The 13531-nt window shown below is 46.6% G+C and overlaps 1 protein-coding gene across 6 annotated transcripts in view; it reads left to right on the forward strand.

The window, feature by feature from the left end:
- meis2a (Meis homeobox 2a) overlaps nt 1-13531 on the forward strand; it is an 87458-nt gene that overhangs the window by 13356 nt on the left and 60571 nt on the right. For all 6 annotated transcript variants that reach the window (XM_010878696.3, XM_010878701.4, XM_010878702.4 and 3 more), the window contains one exon: nt 1644-1758. In XM_010878696.3, the coding sequence (XP_010876998.2) occupies nt 1644-1758 (115 nt within the window). The remainder of the gene's footprint in view (nt 1-1643; nt 1759-13531) is intronic.

A 13531-nucleotide genomic window follows, 5' to 3' on the forward strand; every position in this document is an offset into this window, starting at 1 on the left:
GCTTCGTGCCGCTGTCCCGTAGCCACTCCAGGCCGTCTTTGGTCTGTCCTCCCCTCAGAACAACTTGCTCAAACCGGACCTTCCTTGTTAGCGGGCGAAAGTTCAGCGCGGGAGCGCTACGGAGCTCAGACGGGATGGTAAAAATGGCCTCTTTTGAAATGTTTCTGTGGCGTGTACTTCCCCCCCGGCTTTTCCTATATGTATGGGTGTTTGTGTGTGTTTGAGACGGGAGAAGTGGCCTGAGGTTTGCGGGAAGCCTCGGTACAGGCCTGTGTTTGTTTGGCTTGGGCTCCTTTCAACGGTCCGCCTCGCCTGGGTCCCAGGCTATGTTGGCCAACATTTTGTCATCGTATGCAGGTGACGAGTTAAATTGGCTTGAACTGGACTAGAGTGTGTTATGACCTGTGTGTGTGTGTGTGTGTGGGTGTGGGTATGTGGACGTGCACGCGTGACTCATGTGTCCATCTGTGCTGTGTGTTTATAGGGGTGACGTAGCCAGTCCGTCCCTCCGTGGTGTAAGTGGCAGAGGAAATTCCTCCTGTAGTCTGCCTTCATGCGGCACTGATAAAGCCTTTCCTGTAACGGTACTGTAGAATTCCCATTTCCTCGTCCCGACAAGCAGGGACCTGGGAATGACCAGGACAGAGAGGAGGAGGTGAAAAGGAGAGGGAGGAGAGGGAGGAGAGGGAGGAGAGGAAGGAGAGGGAGGAGAGGGAAAAGAGAGAGCGCGAATGAGGAGAGAAAGGGAAGAGAGAAGAGAGAGCCAAAATGGAAAGAGTGGAGTGAGAGGAGAGTGAGAGGAGAGTGTGAGGAGAGTGTGAGGAGAGTGTGAGGAGAGTGAGGAATGAGAAACTACTTATGGGGCTCCAGGTTTTTATACACACTGTTGCTGTATACTATTTTGGCCAGTTCGCTCTGTAGGAGTGCTTTTTCTGAATGTCTTTGTAGTTGTTTTTGTGTGTGTGTGTGTGGGCGTGTCTCCTCTGTGTGTGTGCATTTTTGGCAGATTAGAGGGAGAATCACTGTCATTTCTTATTTTCACTTCTGACAGTGCTAATGATGAATAGCTCTTGTGGTGTATTTAGACCTCTTACCTCCATATTTCTCACTTGACACGGAAGTCCCAATTGGTCACGGTATAAACGAACCCGACGAGCCCGGCCATATGTGTTTAGACAATTCTTCAGTGAACACGGGCCGGCGATGTTTAAAATCAGACGCCACGTTAACCGTCTTCGTTGTGTTGTGTGATCTTGTGCGCTAATGAAACTGTTCGATTGCAAAGTTTAGACTTCAGCGCCAGCTGGTTTTGGGCTCTGCGGTTTTTTCCTTTCGGCCTTTGATTGTAGTGGCGTTGTTGATTGTATGCTCGGGGGGGCGAACTGAGCGGAGCTCTTCGCTTGCCCAGGCAATGTAAGCAGTCCAAGAAGTTCTTACTGCACTGTAGCCTCTTACAGATGTCACTCTCATGTTTCCAACATACTCATGTGGTCTCTCTTCTCCCGTTCTTCTCCTCCTCCTTCCTGCTCTCCGGTCCTGGTTTGCGGCTTGGATGGGGAATGCGGATGGACGGATGGATCCCTCTCTCTCTCTCTCTCTCTCTCTCTCTCTCTCTCTCTGCCTTTTTTGCAAACCCGGTACAGAACCCAGCTTCCTGGAGAGACCATGATGACGCCACCTCCACGCACTCGGCTGGCACGCCAGGGCCCTCCAGTGGGGGCCACGCTTCACAGAGCGGCGACAACAGCAGCGAACAAGGTGAGTCAGTACACACGCACATGCGCACACACACACACACACACACCCACACACACTCTCACACACACACGCACACACACAGGACAGCACATGTACTCACACACGCACCTATTCGCGCAATGTGGTAGGTGCATGATTATATATACCACTTCTGAAAACAAATATAATTGGATGTCAAAGTGTCCATTTTCTATCTCCAGCTAATGCATACATGCAATGCAAACAGACACACACAGACACACACACAGACACACACAGACACACACATACAGACGCACACAAATGGTAGCTTATTAACTGCTGTAAACTGTAGCTATTCAGGGTTGGAGTTGAACAGGGCACTAAGAAAAGCTGGCGATTAATAGGATATTTCTGCCAGTTCTCACTAGCATTTAAAACATATTAACTTTGCTAGCTTTACAAGCCTAATTACAGCTCAGAACAGCTTGTGTTTTTATCTGGCTCTAGGTTAGACGGACAGCCAGCTTGCCAGAATGCTTAAAAACAGCCCTTACGGTCGATTGGGGTTAGAACGAACTCATGTCCGTGAGTCGGTTCTTTGGATAGTTAAACCGGTTTGGTTTTCTACTATTCACATTTGCTGAAATATTCAAATTGAGACATCCACGCGACGCATCAACACGAAAACAGAACTAACAAACGCATTCCAGTTAATGAGTCATTAAGAGATCCACCTCTGCTATCTTCCTAGCATCTTTGCTAAGACAACAGTGTTGATTAGCCTCCAGCCTGTCCTTTCTTGTACATCCCTTGTTTTCATTATTCTCTACTGCAGTCAGGTCTCCTCTCACTGGCAGCAGTGTATGTTAGTGTGTCTGTTGTGTGTGGGTGTGTGTGCGTGCGTGCGTGTGTCTGTGTGCATGTGTGTACTTGTGTGCAAATGTGACAGTGTGTGTGTGTGTGTTATCGTCCAGGTTTTGCATGGAATTTCATCACACCACATGCAGAGATACTCCTTTCTTTCTCACACAGTCAGTCTCCACACTAGGTCAGACTTTTACCATGTCCAATCTCAGCTATCATTTTGCCGATAGGCAGTCAAGCACAGTGATGGTGTGTGTGTTTTCTGCAGCAGTGCTGGTTTAACCATAGTAGGTCTGAGTCTGCATTGTTGAATTGTAAGTGACTGCAGAGGCGCTCAGAGCGTGGAGTGCAGTCCGTGGTCATGTCTGTATGGTTGTGTCAGAGGCCCCTGTCCGCTTCAGTAGAGCAGACCTAGACATGCACTTCAGAAAGGGCCTGGTCACTAAGGCCTTGGACTATCAAAGAAGCGAAGTGGACAATCTTATATCAAAGAAACCGTCTGTTATAATCAGGCTTGCTCCTTGTCACTGTTTGTCATTACAGAAAAGCTAGTAGTAGTCAGAGAGACAGAGACTAAGCAGAACCGATGGTTGCACAAGGTAGAGAGTAAGAGCGTAGGGGTGGGGGGGGGGAGTGCACTGCCTATTGATTATCTTACACACATAAGTACAAGTGAACTGTAATCCACAGAGCACTTATCAACTCCTCTCTTCACCGGATCCAGTAACAGCTGATCAATATGGGCCAAGACAGTTACCGTACGAGGCTGAGCCCCGGCCAAGTAGGACCCAGACCGGGACTGAAAGGAGTTAAATGCGGTACACAGCTCCCGCACAAATCCCGCGGTGTAAAAGACAAAGACAGTATGGAACAAAAGAAATAGGGGAAAGTCGACAAAAGAGACAGTACTGGAAAAAAAGTTCAAGACAAAGGGCGAAAAATAGTGTGAATGAGGTAAAACAGGAGACAGAGAAAAAAGAAGCGAGAAAGCATAGGGGTGGGTGGGGGTGGTGGGGGGGGGCTGATTTAATGGTCTAATGAGGCCGTCCTCCAGCCAGTTGTTTTGTGTGAGGCGCGCTCTGACCTTTCGCTCCGCTCGGGAGCCCCGCCGCCTCATTTTTCACATTCTTGCAATTACGTTAACGCTTGAAGCTCCCTCCCGACTCCCGGCTCTGGCCCTTCCGCTCTAGCTGAGGCTCTGTGCTCTCCAGTCAGGCTGACTGACGGACATCACATCTCATCCATGTTGCCCTGCTAGAAAAATAAACTCTGTACTCCCAACACTTCAACACGAGGAAAAAGAGCCAAATTCTGTGCATCAAAACTCAACATGGTATTTAACAGGTTAACCCCTGTGAAAGGAGTGTAGGTTGGATTAGTTTAGGTGGAAAGAGCGAGAGGAGGCAGCGGGAGCGATTCAGAGAGGCGGAAGGAAAGACGAGCGCTCCGGGTTCAAGGTTTTGTAATGAACTAACAAACAAAAACACAAACATCCCGTGAGCACTTGTGTTAATCCCACCCATTTGGATGTTGTCTGTCCCAGTTTTGAATGTTGAAGATTATGTAACATTTACACAGGGGGTCTCTGGTAGGCATTTGTTTTCCGCTAATGTTAATCCAGTCATCACTTTGACAGTCTGAAGTTGCTGTTATAGGACATACATTACAGACAATATTATAGTTATTAAACTAGAACTTGGTTCACCGCTATAGCAGAACGTTCGCCAAATTAAGCCGAAGAGGCTCTGAACACAATGTTCTAAGTTAAAGCTGATCAGTGTTCCTCGTTCTGCCTAGCTAAGTTAGTAGTTAAGGTCAAACAATAGTATGTATGACAGTATACACGCTTTCAGCAAGCCAAAAAATGTCAGCCGACATGAGCCACAAACACTGGGTCCCTGAATAGGCGGTAGTGAATGCATCTCTCAGATTTCCCATCTCTCCCTGTATAAAACGTGCATGCCACAAACATTGGCGTAAACATTTCTATGTATAAGTGATGACCATGCTAACATTACCCAAATCTTTTCAGAAGCAATAACGAAATAACTCCGCAATTCCTATCTGAATGGGATGTGTGTGTCTGTATGTGTGTACAGTAGATACAGGCTCTGAGATGGTCGCTGGGAGCTACATTTACATTTGTAATCTCTCGCTTGTATCTCGGCACTGAGCAATACTCTGAACCCTTGCCAGAAAACAATTTATCCAGTGAGAAAATACGCGTAGCCCCTCTTCCAGAATAATTTATTGTGAAGCAGTAAAGCAAGGTGAAGCACACTCATTGCTGTCAGTACAGATTGCCAGTTAAGGTTCTGACACATTTGAGAGAGGGTTTGGTACAGAACGAGTCCGCTAACACCCCTCCCACTCCCACCCGCTCCAAAAGTCATCCCCTTCCCTAATACACATTTTTTTTTTTACTCAGAATTTCTTTTCAAAATGAGAAATATGAATGATCACCTTCGGGGCAGATTCTGACTGTGAACAGCACTCCCTGTGTTCTAGGTTGATTAACAGCAGTGGTGCATGGGAGAAGTTTCAGTGGGCTTCCTCACTGCAGCTCAATGCTCTCCAGCATCACAGTATATCAGTGTTGGCTTGGCCTGCCGTTCTTTTGATTAGCAGCTCTTTTGATATCTTCTGAGCTTATCTTGAAACGTTCTGAGACATAAATAACGTGGTAGCAAGTCAAACTTGAGGTCGCTGGTTGTTGAAAGATAGGATGTATTTCCCAAAAGGTGGCCTTTATCAGTTGAAAACACCCAAAAGTGTGTTTGTGCTGGAAAGGGATGAAGCGTGCTTTACTTTGTGTTCATGCCAAACATTGTAGTCGGATACATTCACAGAGTCACTGAACCACAAGCTTTCTGTCTTTCGCTCTCTCTTTCCCTTCCTCCCTCCATCCCTTTTCTCCCTCTCTGTCTCCCCCCCCTCTCTCCCCCTCCCTCTACCTTACGCTGACTCCCTCCCTCCCTCCCTCCCTATCTTTCTCTTCAGTCTGCTCCTGTAATTATTAGCTATGCATGAAAACCAGATCTGTGTTGACATCTTGAGTGGTGTGCAAAAATCATATCATTCCCCCCTTTTTACCAGCGAAAGACCCGGCAGAAAAAGGGAGAAAGCAACGTTTTGTACATTTTCTCAGCAATTGAACAACCCTCCGTGCTCTGAAGGAACACAGGCTCCCTAGAGGGGTGCAGAGAGAGGGGAACAGGAGAGAGTGAGCTGGCTCTGGTGGTGATAGTGGTGGCGTGTGTGAACATGTGTGTGTGTGAACATGTGTGTGTGTGTGTGTGGGTTTGTTGAGGTTGTGTCGCTCTCCTGCCTCTGGTTAGGGGTTAAGGTCCTTCTAGCCAGGACCATTGTGGTTTAGCTCAGCCGAGGGGTGGTCATTCCTGGTGGGGGCAAACCCAGAAAGCACCAGCCAGCGCAAAGTCAACGAGGCCTGCTGGATATGTCCGTTTCTTGACCTTTGGCTTCTGTTTGTCTTTTTGCTTTGCCTTGTTATGTTTTAGTGGGTGCCGCTCCTACCCCACGATGACACATGTGAGGTGTGTGTGCGTGTGTGTGTGTGTGTGTGCGTGTGTTTTGTTCGTTCGTGTTGAGGTGTTTGTGTGTGTTGTGTGTAGGTGTTTGTGTGTGTGTGTGTGTGCGTGCATGCGTGTGTGTGTGTGCGTGCTGGCTGTCTCTCAGAGCCTGTTAGAGTTTAATTTAGAGTAGTAATTAAAGCTGAATACTAGCCCATAAACAACAGATAAACAATAAAGCAGAACCGGTCCCTGCTGTTTCATGGCCGTCACTCCCAGCTGTTGGAGGACTGATCATTTTTACACAGTGCCCCTGCCTCACCACAGCAACAACCTTGTGTAGTAGATGTGTGTTTGTGTGTGTGAAAGTGTGTGAGTGTGTGTGTATGTGTGTAAACATGGAGGCTCTCCATGCCTCCTCCCTTTTCTTTCCGATCTAGAGAGAGAACATCTAAGGAAGGATAGAGACAGAGAGTTAATGAGGAGAGTCAGGGTGAGTTAAGCAGCAGTCAGGTACGGACGGAAGCCTGCCTGTCACCAGATTGCTTACAAAACCACTTAAACAACAACAATGATAGCATTAACAATAAATGAAGAGGTATCACGACGTGCCTGGTACATTTGGAACATGAATCAATGTGCCCACGCAACTCAGAGACACCCTGGGCGCCATGGGAGACAAGATCAACACAAGATTCACTACCTGTAAAACAGAGTTTACCACACCACTCAAATTCCACATTTAGAACTTGAACAGAGGCTACAACTTTATTTGGAATGTCCTAAATCCATTTGTAAACGAATAACAATTAATACTATCTACTTACCCTAACCTTATCCAATACTCTTATTCTAAACGTAACCTTTAACTTGGTAAGCACTATAGCTTATCAGCAGCATGTTTGTCGACAGAATGACTATCGGGAGAGCATCTACACATGGGAACATGGGGACTCTCCGAACACACTGCACCGGCCGCTGAGATGTTGTGGTCCACATACGTCCAGTGTGTGTTGCGACACCGGTTTGTGTCCTTGCTATGCTAGCTCAGTGTCTTCTGGGTTGTTGTGAAAATAGTGTCGGTGTCTCTGGGTTTGGTTCAAGGCTATTGTTGAAAGCTTAGAATAGTTGCTCTTGAGCGGGAAGAAAACCTAGAACAGAGGGGATACTTTCATGATCCCATTAGCATAAGAGTGGCTAAATTATTCATGCCGAGTGCTTAATCTATGGGGAAAAGTATAGTTGATGCACATAGTTTTAAAATGGATCCCTGTGCTCTCCCTCTACTCTTCACTGAGACCAGATTCTTGCTGGATTCAGCATTCACAGGCATTTACGGGAACAGGGCCTCACACTCTCTCTCACACACACTGATGCACGTTGGAGTACACACACACACACACACACACACACACCCTACTTTGCTCCAAGCTGTGTCAAGGGGCTCAGCTCTCAGGCTCATCCCCCTCTCTCTTTTAGTCTCTCTTTCCACCTCTCTCCCATGCACACTTGCGCTCCCTCTCTCACCCTCACTCTCTCTCTTTCTCCCTCCTTCCCTCCCTCCCTCCCTCTCTCCCTCACTCACTCATGCACCGCAGACTATCTGGCCCTCATCCAAAAGGTGATTAAACAGAATGATCAGCTCCTTCTCACTGTTCTCTCTCTCTCTCTCCCCTCTTCTCTTTCTCTCCTCCCCATTCCCTCTCTCACTGCGTAACATGCTCCAATCTGTGGATTAAGAAGAGAAAAAACACACATCAAAAGAAAAAAAGAAAAGTAGACTTAATGCTCTCCAGTAAGTCAACCAGAGGACTTCCAGTAACGTCATCCTCCCTCCCTCCACTCTGCACCCCGAGCACTCTCCTCTTCCTCCCCTCCGCTCCTCTTCCTCCCCTCCACTCCTCCTCTCCCTTTTGTTCTCCGATGTTCCTCAGGCTGTCTCCCTCCCTCTCTGGTTCTCTCTGGTCCCTCCCTCTATAGGTCTCTCTGGTCCATAATCACGAACAGGCCGCCGGCCCAGTTCAGCTCGGCCCAGCCCAGCTCAGATCAACTAGGTCTCCGTCTGCAGCAGGAAAGCCACATTAACTGGGTCAGCCTAATGTGCAAACTAATGTTTGCTGGACATAGGGAAAAAATTACCCAAATTATTCTGACAGCAGCTAAAGAGAATGTATGTTATGCACCATTAGGGGAAGCTTTAGGGATACTCTTTTCTCTTTCTTTTCTTTCTGTCTTCTCTTTGTGTAGATGAAGACCAGCTTCTCTGGAAGTGAGTTGGCTATAATTAAAAAAAAGCAGAGAGGAAACTGAGGGGGGGCGGGGGGGGGGTGCAGGAAAGCAATCATGATTGAACTATATGGAGCTTGGTGACTGTCTCTTTGTGTGTGTTACACCTCATGGGCTGGGTGGAAGGAGGGATACGGAGACAAGTCGAGAGAAAGAAAATATGGGAGAGAGCAGGGCTGAGCTAAGCGAGAGAAACTGAAGGAAAGAAATAGAGAGAGAGGTAAAGACAGGTATAATGGGAGACATCACTGAGAGTTAAAGACAGACATAGCAGGATACAGCATAGAGAGTTAATAACAGATATAAAAGGAAACGCCACAAAGGGTCAAAAACAGACAAAACAGGAGACAACACAAAGATTTAAAGACAGACAAAACAGGAGACAACACAAAGAGTTAAAGACCGACAAAACAGGAGACAACACAAAGAGTTAAAGTCAGACATAACAGGACACATCACAGTGATTTAAAGACAGACATAACAGGACACATCACAGTGATTTAAAGACAGACATAACAGGAGACATAAGAGAGATTTAAAGACAGACATAACATGAGACATCACAAAGAGTTAAAGTCAGACATAACAGGAGACATAAAGAGTTAAAGTCAGACATAACAGGAGACATCAGAGAGATTTAAAGACAGACATAACATGAGACATCACAAAGAGTTAAAGTCAGACATAACAGGAGACATCAGAGAGATTTAAAGACAGACATAACAGGAGACATGAGAGAGATTTAAAGACAGACATAACATGAGACATCACAAAGAGTTAAAGTCAGACATAACAGGAGACATCAGAGAGATTTAAAGACAGACATAAAAGGACACATCACAGAGATTTAAAGACAGCCATTTCAGGAGACATAAGAGAGATTTAAAGACAGACAAAACAGGAGACATCAGAGATATTTAAAGACAGACTTATCAGGAGACAAGACAGAGATTCAAAGACATACATAACAGGACACATCACAAAGAGTTAAAGACAGACATAACAGGAGACATCAGAGATATTTAAAGACAGACATAAGAGGAGAAAAGACAGAGATTTAAAGACAGACATAAGAGGAGACAGAGAGATTTAAAGACAGACATAAGAGGAGACAGAGAGATTTAAAGACAGACATAAGAGGAGACAGAGAGATTTAAAGACAGGCATAACAGGTGACTACACAGAAAGGTTGCACTCTCCCAGTCCCCTAGCTGGTTACTCATGTCACCGTGGCGACGTGGAACACCGTGGTGGGGCCTGATGTAATATGGCTAAAAGGGATTTGAGATCACGCCCCCCCAAGGGCACTGCTCTGCTCTGCCGTGTCCATTAATGCCTTGGCTTGCTCACTGCTGCTGTCATTTTACAAGGATGACAATGTTGCTTGGCTTTCTTTAAAGGGATACTGTTTTCCCAGGAATTTGGGGGTCTTGTTTTAGCAGGCAGTTGGCCCCCGAGGGGGTCAGCCAAGAAGTCACCCTTAAGAGGTGATAATCCAATTGCTCTAGTCTCCACCAGATTTGTTTTCTACCCACTGCCTGACGCTTTCACTGTGTGAGTTTGTCCATGTGCGCGCGCGCGCGCGCTTGTGTGTGTGTGTGTTTCTCTGTCTGTTTGCACTCCTGCCTGCCTGTGTTTGTGTGTATTTGTGTTCATAGTAAAGGGGTGGGGCGTCCGAGAGACAGTCAGGTGCCATAGGCAGCACTAGCCAATGTCTGGCCTGACCCTGGTCCTTGTTCTAGAGAGGGAGGTCAAAGGCACACCTGCGGGGGACTCCGGCGTTCTGTGTAGCTGCTCAGCTAGCCCCGTTTAAGGTGTGCTTATTGGGGATTTAACCCCGACTCCTGGGATCTCCTCACGTCTCCCTTCTTTGTGTTTGACCAATGGGCCTTGCTCTCTTTGACTTCCTCCTTCTGTCTCCCTTGGCTCCCTAATCCCTCCTATATCCCCCCCCTGGATGCTGCTTCACCTCTCAACCCTGTCTTATAGTCCTGCCTAAAACAAAACAAAGCATAGGTAAGGGTCAGTTGGTAGCTAGCATGTTGGCAATAGCTAGCTGTGCAGTGTAGTTTAGTCTAGCCTAACAGTGGTTTAGTCAAGGGTTAGGGTGGTTTAGTCTAATCTGAGGGGTTTGGTCTGGTCTAAAAGATGGTTTGGTCTAGTCTGAGGATAGTTTATTTTAAGGGTCGTTTAGTCTAGTGTGACTTAATCTGAGTGTGGTTAAGTGTAGAGTGCTGGTGGTTTAGTCTGCTGTTTTAGTTTTGTCTTAGTGTGGTTTATTCTGAGGTTGGTTTAATTTGGTGTGATCCTTGTTTAGTGATATGATGGTTTAGTCTCACACATGGGTAGTGTAGTCTCAGGTTGGTTTAGTATAGTCTGAGTGTGGTTTAGTTTAGTCTAAGTGTAGTTTAGTTTAGTCTGAGGTTGTGAGGTTGGTTTAGTGTAGTGTGAATCTACCCTACAGATAGCAGCTTTAATTATGCTGCCTGCATCCAACAGAGTGGGAGGATAATACAGAAATGATTCAGTTACGATCTGAGTTCTGCTCCCAATTTCACACACACACACACACACACACAGACACACACATACAAACAAACACACACATGCACGCACTCATACATCTTTCCTGTTTATGTAAATCTTTGGAGGGCATTATAAGAGATAAGCTCATTTTCTAGTCTGATTCCACTCTGCTAGATGGTTTAATAAGTCTTTAAGCAAATTAGTGCTTGTTTTAGGGTAACATGGAAGTCCCCATGGTTGTCTGTCTACTAGACTGGACCTCTACCGCCCCTGATCACTGTGGTTCTGTTCTAAGGGACAGGCCCGATGGAGGTTATAGATCAGTGCTGTAATGCCATTACTTTGGTTTATCTGATGCCAGCATCTAATCATATTTTATTCCCCTAAGGTGGTATTAGGAGTGTTTGTCAGCAAGGATAATTTCCTATTTACCTGCCCCCAGCAATGAGAAAAAAAGCCCTCTTAAGGAACAGAAGGGCTAAATGTGCAACAAAACAAATCCACATGCCAAACAAGACCCAACAGTTTTGGCTGGCTTCGGGGCGAGAAAACATCCATTATGTATTTACCATAATTCATTTAGAAGGTTATCAATTTCAGGGGAGATGTTTGGAGGGGGTGAGAAAAAATAAAAAAGACACCATATCGAAAGAGTTAGTGAGAAAAAAAAGGAACAAGCTATACACAGGATTGGGAGGTCTGCGCCTATATTTTGAAGGGGTTGTTCCAGTTACACAGTTTCTATGTTCTGAGGCAGAACATGCATGTTAAATGCTGCCATATTTATTCCTTCTTTCCAGTGTCATGCCCCACCCCCCCTGACATGCAGAAACATGTTTTTTATTTAATTAAAGCTGTTTGGTTTGGGAATTTGCTTCTTTCTACCATTTTGTTATGATTAAGGCAACCCAGCAATGTTCTCCTTCAAATATTGTCTTTCTGTTCATTTAGGGTTGTTGTTTGTTTGGCTTCTGCCCCTAATCAGGGGTTTTTGCTTTTGTATATGTGTGTGAGTGTGTGTATTTGTGTGTGTGTGTGTGTGCATGTGCATTTCTGACCCGTGCACCTACTATGACAGTTGCTATGTAGAATTTGCATGTTTTCATCTCTCCCCTGGCAACGTGTTTTTTTTAAAGCCATTTAAAAGTATCTTTCCTTCTGCCATGAGGCAACGATGACTAAGGCCACATTAGAACAATTGGAGGAAGCTTAAAAAGAAGGGAGGGTTTAAATGAACGAAAGAAAGAAGAAAACATTGCTATCTTGCAATAGCCGGTCCTTCCAATTTTCAAAAAACAAAATCACCACCTCGAAAAAAAATAAAGATTACACTTTATATAAATAAAAAAAGATACAGAGTTAGAGAAGAAAAACACATTTCAAATGTTTTCTGAGCGAGGAGGAAAAACTGCATTGTTTGGACCAAATGCTGACTCCCTGGGATGCAGTCCTCAGACTACTGACTGTCTGCAGGAGACATCTGTGAAGGCTGACCTCATGACCCCGGAAAGAATGCTCTTAACGTGGGGGAACTACCCCTGCCTCTCCCTCTGCATGGCCCGGAGGACTGCCCAGTCAGCACCACTGGAGAACAAACTCCACAGCTATGAAAAAAACAACAACACCAAGACCAAAAAAAAAAGAGAAACATAGCAAAATATAAGAGAGATAGAGAGATGAAAAAAAGACTGAAGGGGCCAGGCCCGGGCCAAGGAGGATCGAGAGAGTGAGGAAGGCACAGAGCAGAACGTAGGACTTGGTCTGGATTCTGCCCGACAGGCCTCGCTGCCTGTTCCTCCTCTGGCGCCCCATGAGATCGTTTTCATCCTTTATAAGTCAAAAGGAAGCTCCGTTGAAAATGAAAGGTTACGCAAGCCAACCGGCGTCGAAGCCAACCAGCGCCGAAGCCCTCGGTGGAGAGAGTGTAGGGGGGCTCCCTGCTGCAAGGGCCCTAGTGCTATTCAAAGCACCTGCCATTGTGTGGGCGCCCATCCAGGGCCCATTGTTGGGGAGAAATTAGTCGTGCTCCCCTTGGCTCCCGAGGCGTGTGCGTCCCTCAGACCTCCTCGTTGTTTTCACCGGCTCAGATATGCGCTCTGAGATGGTTGCGCGGCCTGGGCTACCATCACCACCGGCTGCAGGCCGTTGCCCTTTCTCTTCCTCTCGTTTTTTTTTCTCTCCCTCTTTCTATACTTGTTCATTCCTCGTTTCTCACATCTCTCGATAATTGGAAGTTCGACCCTAAATCACCCTTATCCAGCCTGACCGAGCTCTTCATCTAGCTCCAGTTCTCCATCCTCCTTTCCGGCTTCCTCCCACACTCCTGCTCTCTCTCTCCCCCTCTCTCTCTCCCTCTCTCACTCCCCTCTCCCCATCTCTCTCTCTCTGTCTCTCCAGTGCTCTGTGTGCTTATTGTTTCAAGACTGGAGCGTCCTCATTACCCACGGTTAGATTTTAAGGGCTTTTCTCTTTGATTTCGGCCTCCTGGGGTGTGAGGCGCAGGGATGGTGGTGAGCTGTGGGCCGCCCGTGCTCCGAGCCGGCGTCTCGGTGAGCGGGCTTCGGGGGTACTGCTGCGAGGGTACGGCACCGCCGCCGCTCTTGCTA

This window comes from Esox lucius, chromosome 15 (assembly GCF_011004845.1).
Source record: "Esox lucius isolate fEsoLuc1 chromosome 15, fEsoLuc1.pri, whole genome shotgun sequence".
NCBI lineage: Eukaryota > Metazoa > Chordata > Actinopteri > Esociformes > Esocidae > Esox > Esox lucius.